The sequence below is a fragment of the Tamandua tetradactyla genome, chromosome 20 (assembly GCF_023851605.1).
Source record: "Tamandua tetradactyla isolate mTamTet1 chromosome 20, mTamTet1.pri, whole genome shotgun sequence".
NCBI lineage: Eukaryota > Metazoa > Chordata > Mammalia > Pilosa > Myrmecophagidae > Tamandua > Tamandua tetradactyla.
This window is the reverse complement of record NC_135346.1, coordinates 14,611,217-14,625,354: the sequence shown is the minus strand read 5'-3', so window position 1 is coordinate 14,625,354 and position 14,138 is coordinate 14,611,217. Positions and strand designations below refer to the sequence as shown.

The following is a 14,138-nucleotide window of genomic DNA, read 5'->3' as shown; positions in this document are numbered from 1 at the left end:
TCTAGCTGAAGTTTGCATAAGAGTGCTTCCAGAATATCCTCTCAATTCTACTTGAACTCTCTTAGCCACCGATACCTTATTTTGTTACATTTCTTTTCCCCGATTTGGTCAGAAAGGCATTATCAATCCCACAGTGCCATTGCCAGGCTCTTCCCTGATAGTCATGTCCCACATTGCTCCCACGTAGGAGGGAGGATAATGATTTCACTTGCAGAGTTGGCTTAGAGAGAGGCCACATCTGAGCAACAAAAGAGGTTTTCTAGTACTTTTGAATTATCTCAGGCAGGCATTTCTGCATCCATGGCACCCCGGGCCTAAGATGATTTGGGCATCTGAAGCCTCCTTTTCTGTTTGGCTAAGGTGGGTCTGTCTCACCTAGGCACTGGAACACTGCCATGATCTCATCAATCATAGAGACACTTTGGTGAAGCTGTTACATGGGCCATCCCCCCACCATTGGCAAATTAAACTGTACTGAGCTCTTTGGGGGACAGCCCTGTTGAGACTAGCAGGTGAGGGTGGGAAATGTGAGCCCCCCTATCTTCCCTTGAGGTACCATTTATTGTCCCTTCCTCTCCACCTAACTCGGGGATTCTCGCGTCAATCCAAGGTGAAGGCCTTGTGCGTTCTCTGCAGCACTGGCATGTGCAGCCTGCTGTGGTTTGCCTACTGGGCTGGGGACATGGTGAGAGCAAGGCCATTGGTGTGGTGATTATTAAGTAAATGAATTCCTGTACTGAATTTTGGGGGAGGTGCCCAAGGGAGGGTAAACCTTTGTTTCAGGTGTGACTGATTTTCCTGTTGCCAATATGAGAGTTTACAAGAATAGCTAGGCATGATAAATCTTTTCAGCATACATACATATCAGTTTTGCATTGGTTCAACTATTAGTACCTCTTACGTATTTATACCAGGATATATTGGCAGTTTTAAAGATATGATTTTTTTAAAAAGCAGTTTTATTCACACACGATACTATTCATCTAAAGTGTACAATAAATGGCTCTCATTATTATCACAGAGTTGTGTATTCATCATCACAATTGATTTTAAAAGATTTTCTTTACTCCAAAAAGCAAAACCCCCTACCCCTTATGCCCCCTTATTATTAATACTTAGCCTTGGTGTGGTACCTTTGTTACAGTTGATGACAGAATATTGAAATATTACTTTTAGCTGTACTCCATAGTTTTCATTAGGTGTATTTTTTTCCCATATACCACTCTATTATTAGCACCTTGTAATAGCCACCCTATTATTAACACCTTGTAATAGAGACATACAATTGTTCTAGTTCGTGGAAAACATTCTTCTGTTTGTACTATTAACCATATTCATTGTCCACAACAGGGTTCACTTTTTTATATAGTCCCATGTTTAATCCCCAAGCTTTCCCTCTAATGACATACACAACGATAAACTTCCTCTTTCAACCACAGCATAATTCATTGTTGTTAATTATACTCACGATAATGTGTTACCATCACCTCTGTCCATTTCCAAACATTTACAATCAACCTTATTAAAAATTCCACACAAATTAAGTATTAGATCCCCATTCTTTACTCTCATTCCATCTCCTGGTAAACTGTATTCTCGATATTAAGTTAATGAGTTTGCTCATTATAATTAGTTCATATTAGTGAGATCATACCATATTTGTCCTTTTGTGTCTGGCTTATTTCACTCAAAATGTCCTTAAAGTTCATCCATGTTATTGCATGCATCAGTATTTCATTCCTTCTTACAACCATATAATTCCATTGTATGTATATACCACATTTTGTTTATCTGTTCATCATTTGATGGATACTTGAATTGCTCCCATCTTTTGCAATTGTGTATAATGCTGTTGTGACCATGGGTATGCAAGTATCTGTCCAAGTCCTTGCTTTCAGTTCTTCAGGATATATACTTAGTAGCAGATTCTATATTTAGCTTCCAGAGGAACTGCCAAACTAAGCTGTCTTCTATAGCAGTTGCACCATTTTACATTCCCACCAAAAATGAAAGAATTCTTATTTTTCCACATCCTCTCCAACACTTGTAGTTTTCTGTTTTTTTTTTTTTAATAGTGCGTACTAGTAGGTGTGAAATGATACCTATGGTTTTAATTTGCACTTCCCTAAAAGATGTTGAGCATCTTTTCATGTGCTTTTTAGCCATTTGTATTTCTTCTTTGGAAAAGACTATTTGAGTCTTTTGCCCATTTTAAATTGGGTTTTCTTTTTATTGTTGAGTTGTAGGATTTCTTTATATAGTCAGTTTCAAGGTCTTCCCATTTTCTATTTTTCTTTTACTGCTTGTGCTTTGGTTATAGGGTCTAAGAAACTACCTCCTATCACAAGATCTTGAAGATGCATCCTTAAATATTCTTCTAGGAATTTTATGGTACTGGCTTTTATCTTGAGGCTTTTAATCCATCTTGAATTAATTTTTGTATATGCTGTGAGATAGGGGTCCTCTTCCATTCTTTTGGATAAGGATATCCAGTTCTCCCAGCACCATTTACTGTAGAGACTGCTCTGTCCCATTTTGGCAGCCTAGTCAAAAATCAATTGACCATAGATGTGAGGGACTATTTCTGAACTCCCAGTACGAATCCATTGGTCAGTGTGTTTATTGACCTGTACCATGCTGTTTTGACCACTTTAGCTTTGAGATAGGCTTTGAATTCAGGACGTTTGAGTCCTCCGATTTCATTCTTCTGTTTTCAAGATGTTTTTAGCTGTTCAGGCTCCTTACCCTTCCAAATAAATTTGATAATTAGCTTTACCAATTCTGCAAAGTAGGCTGTTGGAATTTTGATTAGTATTGTATTGAATCTATTAATCAGTTTGAGTATCTTAATGATATCTTAATGATATTTAGTTTTCCATTCAGGAACACAAAATGCCCTTTCACTTATTTAGATATTCTTTGATTTCTTTTTAGCAATGTTCTGTAGCTTTCTGAATACAGATCTTTTACATCCTTGGTTAAGTTTATTCCTAAGTATTTGATTCTTTTAGTTGCTACTGTAAATGAATTTTTTTTTCCTGATTTCCTCTTCAAATTGCTTATTACTAACATACGGAAACACTGCTGATTTCTGCATGTTGATCTTGTATCCCACCACTTTGTTGAGCTCATTTATTAGCTCTAGTAGCTTTAGTGCAGATTTTTCAGAACTTTCTGGGTATATAAATGATCATGTCACCTGCAAATGGTCAAAGTTTCACATCTTCCTTTCCAATTTTGATGCCTTTCATTACATTTCTTTTACTTGCCTAACTACTCTGGCTAGAACTTCCAGCACAGTGTTGAGTAACAGTGGAGACAATGGGCATCCTTACCTTGTTCCAGATCTCAGTGAGAAAGCTTTCAGTCTTTCTCCATTGAGTACGATGTTAGCTGTTGTTTTTCATTTATGCCCTTTATCTTATTGAGAAAGTTTCCTTCTATTCCTGTCTTTTGAAGTGTTTTTATCAAGTAGGATGCTGGATTTTGTTAAATGCCATTTCTGCATCAATCAAGATGATCATGTGGTTTTTCCCTTTTGATTTGTCAATGTGGTGTATTACATTAATTGATTTTCTTTTGTTGAACCACCCTTTCATACCTGGAATAAAACCCACTTGGGCATGGTGTATAATTCTTTTAATGTAGATTCAATTTGTAGGTGTTTTGTTAAGGATTTTTACATCTATATTCATGAGACAGATTGGTCTATAGTTTTCTTTTCTTGTCCTTATCAGGCTTTGGTATTAGAATGATGTTGGCTTCAGAGAATGAGTTAGGTAGTGTTCCCTCTTCAATTTTTTGGAAGAGTTTGAGCAGATCGGTATTCATTCTTGAAATGCTTGGTAAATTCTCTTGTGAAGTCATCTGGTCCTGGGCCTTTCTTGTTTGGAAGATTACATTGATTCTCTCTATTGTTTGCTTCTCCTTCTTTTTGTTCTCAATTTATTTCGGTTCTAATCATTGTTACTTCTTTCCTTCTTGCTCTAGGATTAGTTCACTGTTCTTTTCCTATTTCCTCTAGGTGTGCAGTTAGGTCTTTGACTTTAGTTCTGTCTTCCTTTTTAATGCAGGCATTTAGGGCTATAATTTGCTTCTTCCCATGTTCTGATATGTTGTGTTCTCATTTTCATTTGTCTCTAGACATTTATTGATTTACCTTATAATTTCTTTCTTTGACCCACTGATTAAGAGTGTGTTGTTTAACCTCCATATATTTCTGAATTTTCCAGTTCTCTGCCTGTTATTGATTTCCAGCTTTATTCTATTACTATCAGAGAATGTTCTGTGTATAATTTCAGTCTTTTAAAATTTATTGAGGCAGAGTCCAGAGAACCACAAGAACCATGCAGCCAGAGACCTTTGGAGAAGAAGAAGGAAAACGCCCCTAGGAGAGCTTCATGAAACAGAAAGCCTGGAGAGAAAGCTAGCAGAGGTCACCATGTGCTGTGTGCCTTTCCAGTTGAGAGAGACCTTGAACTTCATCGGCCTTTCTTAAGTGAAGGAATAAAATTGAAGGGTGTTTTTCTTAGAAAACTATCATTTGTCAGATTTATCTGGCCAAGAATTTGAAGATTTATTTAATAAGGTAGTCCTTGCTTTGCATGGTTCTGATATGTGTGAACATCAGTTGCTGCGGTTAAGTTAAATAACACCAGTCTGCCAAAAATGCAGTCAAAATTTCAGTTACCACAGTGCTATGAACAGTTGCATAAAATACAGACTTTGCTGCTAGCTCTTTTGTCCATAAATCAATATGCAAATAACAAATGTGCATCATGAATCAAATAATTCTTTCAAAGTCTGCTTTGGTCACTGAGCATCTGTTACCCAGTTCATGTACAAACAGGAAAGTGTGTAGCCTCATTGTCTCCCAGTGATAAACCCATGCGACATTTTACAAAAATGGATAAAGAAAGAGGAAATTGGTCAACAAAGATGATGGGGCAGTGAAGAAATGCAAAATAATAATGCTGGAAGTGAAATTGTATGTGATTAGAAGAGTTGAAAATGGTGACAGCAAAGCCAAAACAGGAAGAGACCTAGGCCTGCATTAAGCTACAGTATGAACCATATTGAAAAAGTCTGATAAATACAGAAAAAAAGGTAAAGTAACTTTAACATCTTCTAGCATAAATTAAACTAGGAACAGGAAGCTTCTTGGTTGAAATGGAGCATTTATTTCAACTTTGGATTAAAGACTGTAGTAAAAAACAAATCCCCATCAGTCTGACTAGCATTCAGGTCAAAGCATTGAAGTTAGTTGCTACTTTGAAAGAAAATGTTTTATTATAAGAAGACTGAAAAAGAACATTTACTGTCAGTAGAGGCTGGTTTCATTGTTTCAGAAGTCAGCATTAAACTACCTGGTGAAGCTGTTGGTTCAGATAAAGATGCTGTGATGAAGTTTACCCCCAGATTCCAAGAATTCCAGTTAGTCCTTGTTTTACACAGTAGTGCAAGGTAGTACTATACAAATTTTTTTGCAGGAATCAAATGGAATGGAAATGGAATTATAGAAGATATAGCTGACTGTGGGAATGTTGACGCTGCTGCAGTTAAAGAGACTTTAGATATGCAGCCAGAGGAACTTCATGAAGGTGATTAATCGACATAAATGAGGAAAGTGGTTGTGATGAAAAGGATGAAGATGTCTCAGAGGAAGTGATTCTGGCAAGAAGCTTCATGTTAAAGGAACTTGATGACACTGAAAGTGCAAATGATAAGATTTTGGGTGCTCATCCAAACTTAGGAGTATGACAGCCTGCCACACCATAGAAAAGATGGTTGCTCCTTATCATAAGTTACATGACGAGAAAGTAAGCACTGTTAAAACTACTCTTGATAACTTTTTTACAAAGAAATAAATTAATTCTCAATGTTAAAAAAAAATTATTGAGACCTGTTTTGTGACCTAACATGGGATTTATCCTGGAGAGTGATCCATGAGCACTAGAGAAGAATGTATTTCCTGCTGTCTTGGGTTACAATGTTTTGCATTGTCTGTTAGCTCTAATTCATTTATCATATTATTCAAGTTCTCTATTTTCTTTATTGATCCTCTGTCTAATGTTCTATCTGTTGATGAGAGTGGTTTATTGAAGTTTCTAGCTATTATTGTAGATATGTTTATTTCTCCCTGCAGTTTTGCATTATCTACTTTGGAGCTACCGTGGTTAGGTTCATACATATTTATATTTTTGTTCTTGGTGAATTACCCCTTTTATTAATATGTGATGCCATTCTTTGTCTTTTATAACAGCTTTCCATTTAAAGTCTATTTTGTCCGTAATTGGTATAGCTGCCCTGGCTCTTTTTTTATTACTGTTTTCATGGACTATTGTTTTCAAGCCTTTCACTTTCAACCTTTTTGTGTTGTTATGTCTTAAGATGAGTCTCTAGTAGGCTGATAGAAATGGATCATATTTTAAATTCAGCTAGTCTAAGTCTTTTAATCAGGGAGTTCGACCCATTAACATTCAGTGTTATTACTGTTAAGCAGTGCTTCAGCCATTTTATTCTTTGGTTGTTGTATGTCATATCTTATTTTTGTCTTTATTTTTACCTTTTTTGTTACTCTTACTGATAATCTTCATTTCTATACTTTCCTCCTAGCCTCTGTCTCCTGTCTTTTCCTTTCAGCTTGTAGAACTCCCTTTATTTTTTTCTTGTAGGGCAGGTCTCTTGTTAAGGAACTCTCTTAGTTTCTGTTTATCTGTGACTATTGTAAACTCTCCCTCATTTTTGAAGGACTGTTTTGCCAGTTAAGAATTTTTGGCTTGCAGCTCTTTCTTTTAGTACCTTAAATATATCATTATACTGCCTTGTCACTTCTATAGTTTCTGATGAGAAATCTGCATTTAGTCTCATTGAGCATCTCTTATATGTGATAAATCGCTTTTTTCTTGCTGCTTTCAGAATTCTCTATCTTTGACATTTGACATTCTGAGTAGTATGTGCCTCAGTGCAGGTCTATTAGGATTTATTCTGTTGGAGTACGTTATGCTTTTTGGATGTATAGATTTATGTCTTTTGTAAGATGTGGGAAATTTTTGGCCATTATTTCCTCAAATATTCTTTCTACCCCTTTTCCCATATTGTCTCCTTTTGTGATTGCATGACATGTATGTTTGTGTGCTTCATGCTATCATTCAAGTCCCTGAGGTCCTGTCCAATTTTTTTCCATTCTTTTTACTCTCTCTTCTGTCTGAAAGGTTTTGGATATCCCGTCTTTTCATACATTGATCCTTTCTTGTGCCTGCTCAGATCTGCTGTTGTATGTCTCTAGTGTACTTTTAATCTCATCTTTGTGCCTTTCATTCATATGAGTTCTGCTATTTTTCTTTGCATGCTTTTAAATTCTTCTTTATGTGCATCCATATTTTCCTAATATCCTTTAGCTCTTTAGCCATATTTTCCTTCATCTCCTTGAGTTGATTTAGGAGATCAGTTTGAGCAACTGATTCTTTGTCCCAAATTCTCTTTCCTCCAGATTTTTAATTAGTTACTCTGATTGGGCCATATCTTCCTGTTTCTTAGTATGGCTTGTAATTTTTTGCTGATCTCTAGGCATCTGATTATCTCCATGTGTTTATGCTGATAGTCCATTTCTCTCTCTTGCCTAAGTTTTTATTATTAATTGATTTTGTGTTAAGGCTTTTCTTTGACACTTAGTTCAACTTATTATAGATTTTTATAATTGCCTCTGTTTAACTTATCAGAACAGGGCCAGGGACCCATGAAGGAGGCCCAGTCAGTTGCAAAGGGCCCTGTAGGAGGGTCAGGAAAGACTCAAAAAAACCTTTTTGTTTTTTCCCTTTCACCTCCCCTAAGCTGCACTTTCCTGGTCTGTCCAGAAGATGGTGCCCTTTGTCAAACCTTTATCTGCAGCCCTAGGGGAAGAGTATTTTTTCAGCTTTCACTGGGCAGTGTTGAAAGAATGGCCATGTGGATCCCTGTTCTGGGTGGGCTACAACTATAATTCAGAGCTGGGACCCAGAAGATCAAGCTGACCAATCCGAAACCATGTCAGTACTCAGTTATGTCCCTGCACTGTTCCTGGGGAGGAAGACCTTTATGCCCCCCTCTGCCTGGGGCACCTAGCCCCAGGCTATACCCAAAGCAAGCCTCGAGGATGGAGATGGGTGTTAGCCACTGCTGCAGGGGCAATTCATTCATATTTTGCTGCAGCTTCTCAGTCTCCCCTCCTGCCCTTTTCTGGATGCTGTACAATGCTCCCCTATCTCTGGAGCTCCAGGAGTGTTGATTCAGACAGTTTTTGCCTGTAACTGTTCTTGTAGGAGGAGTGTGTTCGTTAGCTCCCTAATCTGCTATCTTCCTTGGAGGCCCTCTAAAGATACCGTTTTTATGTAGCTAGGATTTTTTTCCCCTATTTATACTGTAATGATTGTAAGTTCTGACTTTGCTTGAGAAATCTTATGTTGACAGTATGATGCAAATTACTGGAAACTCTCTAGCACCACAAAAAAGGTCAGACTTGAATTAGGCCCAGAATGATGGGCTGGAAGGACTTCACAGGAGGGGCATGGCTTGAACAAAATTGCAGAATTGGTAGAGTATAGGATTTGTTCTGGGACAGTCTGCACTCCTCATTAAGGATAAGGAGATGGTGTTGAGGTTGATAGGTTATCCAGAGAACTGTTTTGCCAATGAGAAAAAAATCTCTTGCCCAAGGACACTTCTAATTGCCAACAGCTTTGCTGCTGTGGGAGATTCATCTTGTGTTGTGAAACTGCCCTGAAGGGCAGTTTAAAAACTCTAATTTAGCACCAACTGTAAGTCAGGCTCATGTCTACCCTTCTAGTTTTAAATCCAAATGTGTAGGCATTCAAAATTGATTTAGTTAGCAAAAATTTGTCAAGCAATTACAATATGCCATCCTCTCCTTGAAAACCTCATAGCCCTGACCTTTTGCTCCAGATGCATAGTACAGTCTCAGGCCAGACTGCCCAAGGTAGTCCTTGTAACACCTGGAATGCTTACTGTAACCAGCCCTCTCTTGGGAAATGGGACAGAGGAGCCTGGTTTCAAATCTTAGCTCTGCCACTTACTGAGTGACCTTCAACTTCATCTGGTCCCTTCCCCTCTATAAACCTCAGTTTCTTGAACTCCAAAATAAAGAGGCTGTGCAATGGGCTTTCTATTCAACACTCCTGTGACTCAGCCCATAGTATTGCCAGAAAGACCCATCTCCACCTTCCAAGCTCTGTGAAACAGCTGCTTGAGTTCATTCCCCGTGCTCTGAAAACAGGGGACCAGCCAGGTGTACATGGCTCTCTGATGCTCTAACATGTTCTCTCCTGCTCTGCTCCCCACAGCGGAGATTCTGGAGCTGGCTGGTAATGCAGCAAGAGACAACAAGAAAGGGCGGGTCACACCTCGGCATATCCTGCTGGCAGTGGCCAATGACGAAGAGCTAAATCAGGTATGGGCTCTTCTTCTCACTCCCTAGAGATACTTCAGCAAGCAGTGATGCTGCCAGGGAGACAGAGCTATCTGTCTTATCTAAAAAGAGGTTAGTGTTTGGCTGGATTATAAGTTCCTCTGCCCTCTAAGTCAGTTTTCCTGAAGGCTTTGTTGGGGGGTGCATTTATGTGGGGAGGTAGAATGAAACAAGATATCTGTCTCCCCCTGAAGGACAGCTATTATCTAAATTCCACCTGAGTGAGGGACTGTGAGGACTTGGCCTCTGTGTAGTAGCTTCAGTTCTGTCAGCATCCTTGGAGGTGCCACGGAGGAAGGAGCTGTACTAAATAATAGCAGGAGCATGGGTGGGCAGGGCTGGCTTCTGGAAGGCCAGGAATAGGGTGGTCTGGTTCACCATCTGCCACTTTGGTTTTCCTGCAAGCTGCTCAAAGGAGTCACCATAGCCAGTGGGGGAGTGTTACCAAACATCCACCCTGAATTGCTAGCAAAGAAGCGAGGATCCAAAGGAAAATTGGAAGCCATCATCACACCACCCCCTGCCAAGAAGGCCAAGTCTCCATCTCAGAAGAAGCCTGCATCTAAGAAAGCAGGAAGCAAGAAAGGGGCCCGGAAATCCAAGGTACATGATTGGTCAGGGACATGTGGACTGGGGCAGGATGGGATGCAGATAGATGGGATTGTGAAGGGTCCCCCTCCCCTGAGACACTATACCCAGTTATAGAGATGGGTGCCTGAGGGAGGAACATGCAGGAGCCAGTTACATAGAGCTTAGTCCAGTTCAAGTGGCCAGTCGCCAGGGATTCCCAAAGTCTTGACACAGTTAGAGGGCTGAATGCCTGAGGGCAAAGGGAGATGGATGTCCCAGGCTGGAGGACTCTGTTCCTGACCTGTGGAAAGGAATCTGCCTGTAGAGGAGCTTCCCTGTGCTAGGGAACAGCTGCCATCAAGTCCTGACCAGGAATACCAGCTGCTCATATGCCCTTATGCTTAGCAGAAATGTCACTATGTTGTCCTGGCTGCATGTCCTCTTCTGATCATGTTCCAGCAGGGCAGTGTGCTCATTAGCAGGCCTGCCTCTGTTAAGGAGGAAAATAGATGAATTCCTCAGGTGCTTTCTGCAGGACCATCCTTGGACTAGGTCTTTGCTGCTGATGTATTCTGTGGTTAGCGAAACCTTCTTATTAGTGTGACCTGATATCTTCTTAGGTGAGGAAGGCCAAGGAAGGCCAAGCCATCTCCCTCATAGCATGAGGCAGCAGCACACATCTCTGGTGGCCAGGCCTATGAGTAGTTGTGGTTATCTGTCTGAGCATGGGCAGGAGACCACAAGTCAGCTGGAACACTCTTTGTTCCTTCCCTGCTCGTCCTGGCCCATAAGCTGTTGTTACAGCCTCCAGGACAAATAAACAAGGGACAGCACAGTCAAAGCTTTGACTTTTTAGCATCTCCAATAAAATAGAATCTCCAGGCTGCTCTCATGAGCCCGTAAGGTAGCCTTCTTCTGATCATCAGCAGCCTAAGAGGATATCACTTCTGGCAGAAGATGATCTCCCTGTTCTGTACGAACTTCCACAGTAATTCCTTAAAAAGGTCTTGTGGGGTCCAATAATGGAACGTCAGGAAGTTCTTCCCACATTGATGCCAAATCGTCAAACCAGAATGAGATGGTGAGGATCCCTTCCGTGCCAGGAGGAGTGACCAGGTTAACCAAGCTCCTCCTGCCCTCCTAGAACGTCCCCTCCTCTGAGAGGGTCTTGGGCTCTCACTCACATGTGGGGGCACCTTCCATTGCCCTCTAGCCCTCTTCTCCCATCCATTCAGTTTGTGGGCCCTTTTTTAGTTGAGTTGGAAGAGGCTACATTTGCATTCTGGGTGCAAACAATTCCCTAGAAACAACAAAACCTAAGATCCTCTTGCCAACATGCCATACTTCACCCCCCAAGCCCAGAATCACTCCCTGATCTTTGAGACAAACCTGATATTGAAGAGCATCCTGCAAGTTACTTCCAGATGCTTTCACTCTGCCTAGCTCACAAATCCTGGAGGAGGCTTGTGGCTAGGCAGAGCTTTCACAGAATACTCTGTTACTCATTGCTGCTAACTATAAAATTAGCAGATTGAACTGTTTCTTTTTTCCCTTTCAACACTTGCAGTTGGCTGGTGAGGTGGGTAGAACAAGGGAGACAGGGGAAAAGTGCCTATGCATCCCTTTTTAAATGTAAAAAAAGAAGATACTAAGCCCACCATCTCTTGAAAATGGCCAGCAGAGCCTTTGCTGTCTACGAAACAGGCCTTGGCACTTGGTGCTGGGACCCAGGGGGCAGAACCACCTCCTTCAGCTCATCTTTCACACAGGTTGTGGCTGCAGCTGCTGCCTGCTTTCACGCACACATGCTGTTTGTTTGGTGTTTGGAGTATGAGAGACAGGCTCAATGTCTGGTGCCAAACCTGGGCTTCCCCTAGTAGCTTTTGCCCCGTGTCTTTCTGCAACTTTACAATTTAGCAGACCCTAGGAATTTTTTTCTTTCTTTTTTGGACTTAAAATATAGGCATATTGTGTGTATGTGTGTAGCTCCTACAAGCTATATTTGGAATTCTGTGTTTCTAATAACCACATGCCAATAATCACTCGAATGCTCAACTTTTCCCTTGATTACAAAAGCAGGAAGTCTGTTATGGTGGTCTGTTTTTCTTCCACACAATAAAACACATTGTCTGCTTACCGTACCAGTATTTGGCTAACATTAAACCCTGGGGGAAGCTGAAATTGGAACCGTGAACAGCTAATTTTCAAAACATTTGTTTAATGTAAATTGTGGTGTCAGCTCCCAGAAACAGCAGAGAACCCTGTATCTCCAGGTTTAAGTGGAATGTTCTGAAAATAACCTTTCCAGGGACATTCAGAGAAAGCCTTAGCAACATGCTAAAGCATTTGTAGTGAAAGGGAGTTGGTATTTTTCAAGTGTCAACACTTGAATTCCAAATCATAATTTCCCCCCCAACTCTATGTAATTTGAAGGTTTTGAAAATCTCCAGTTGTGACAGCTGAGTCAGCTATAGTAGAAACAGTTAGAGACAGGCAACAAAACACACCGGGGGCTGGGAGTCCAGAGCCCTGGCTGTGCCCCTAGAGCTCATCCTTCCTACCTGGGTGGCCTCTGGCAAGTCTGTCTCCCTCTCTGTGCCTCAGTTTCCCCCTTCCATAAGCTGACTGGGTCCATTACAGCCTTACAATTCAATGACTTTCTCTCTAAATATCTGCATAATGTGATTTTGGAAAGGTAATATGTACAAGAGTTTGGACAGTGCAAAACAGTATGCAAAAAAAAAAAAATCTCTTCCCACCACAAACCCCTCACTGCCCACCTGTCCCCAAGAAAATCTTTGTAGTGAGTTTTTTTTTGCTTTTTTTTTTTGCATGGGCAGGTACCGGGAAACAAACCCGGGTCTCCGGTGTGGCAGGCGAGAACTCTGCCTGCTGAGCCACCATGGCCCACACAGGAAAATGTATTTTTAATTTTGATAGTTCTTGCTCACATATAAAATATTTTACCCTATTAAGAAATTTCAAAAGCTGCCTTGTGATTTAACATTTAACACCAGTTGTTTAAGGTAAGATTCATTAATTTATTTGACCAATAATACTGAGTGCTTTCTTGTTTTAGTTATTTTTCTAGGTACTGGGGATACAACGGAACAGAAAGCTGTGACAGTGAGCTTTGGTCTAGGGAGGAGAGACAGATTCTTTCTTCTCTAGAAGATGGGAGGAACTAGGTGCTATGACAAAAATGAACTGGAGGAAAGGGCATGTGGTGATGGTGTGGGCTGTGTTGTATTCTGTAGGTATTCAGGTGAAGTTTCTCTGGTCAGGTGATACTTGAATGCAGACCTGCAGGGAGTGAGATGTCCAGTCCTTCAGCAATGAGAGGGGAGCTCTGTGGTAGAGGGACAGCCAGTGTCGTCCTTCTGGGCTAAAGCCCCTTGTGGTAGAGAACTTACAACTTTGGGGTCCCTAACATTTCCATAACATACCCCTTCTCAAGACAAGGTTTTCATATGCAGAAAATGAAATGCATAAGATTCAAAGGAAACTATTTATGCCCAAATCCTCCAATTAAGAAATCCCTCAGGATAAGACCCCTGTCAGAATGTTTTACTAAGAGTCATAGAATAATCTTTTAGGGCATCTCTAAAAAGATAGTTTTTGCCAAAATTTTGGCTAAAAAATTATCTTACCTAGGATTTTTAAACACAAACCCACATCACCAACCCCACCCTACCCCCTATATGAATCGGCCTCTTGGATCTTGAAGATAGGGTTCTTTAGGAAAGCAGAACTGACAGGATTATATGTATATTACATATATATTATATATATATATTGTAATTATACACGTAGCTATATATATAATTGTAAATATACATCTATCTATATATGTGTATGTTATGTAAATATTATGAAATTTTTATAAGAATTGTCTCATGACTGTGGGGATAGGCAAGTCCAAATTCCACAGGGCAGGCTACAAGCTGGGAATTCCAATGAAGGTTTCGGATAAATTCTTCAGGAGAAGCTGGCTGGCTGAAGTAGAGTTGGGAATTCTCCCTTCTAAATGCTAAATCATCACTACTACTTTTAAGGTCTTGGATTGATGGGATGAGACTTCTTTCACTGTTGAAGGCAGTTCCCT

At 40.3% G+C, this 14,138-nt stretch overlaps 1 protein-coding gene across 4 annotated transcripts in view; it reads left to right on the top strand.

Annotated features, from left to right (window-relative positions):
• Positions 1–14,138, top strand: part of MACROH2A1 (macroH2A.1 histone) — a 99,477-nt gene that overhangs the window by 55,931 nt on the left and 29,408 nt on the right. For all 4 annotated transcript variants that reach the window (XM_077138510.1, XM_077138508.1, XM_077138509.1 and 1 more), the window contains exons 3-4: positions 9,339–9,445; positions 9,869–10,066. In XM_077138510.1, the coding sequence (XP_076994625.1) occupies positions 9,339–9,445; positions 9,869–10,066 (305 nt within the window). The remainder of the gene's footprint in view (positions 1–9,338; positions 9,446–9,868; positions 10,067–14,138) is intronic.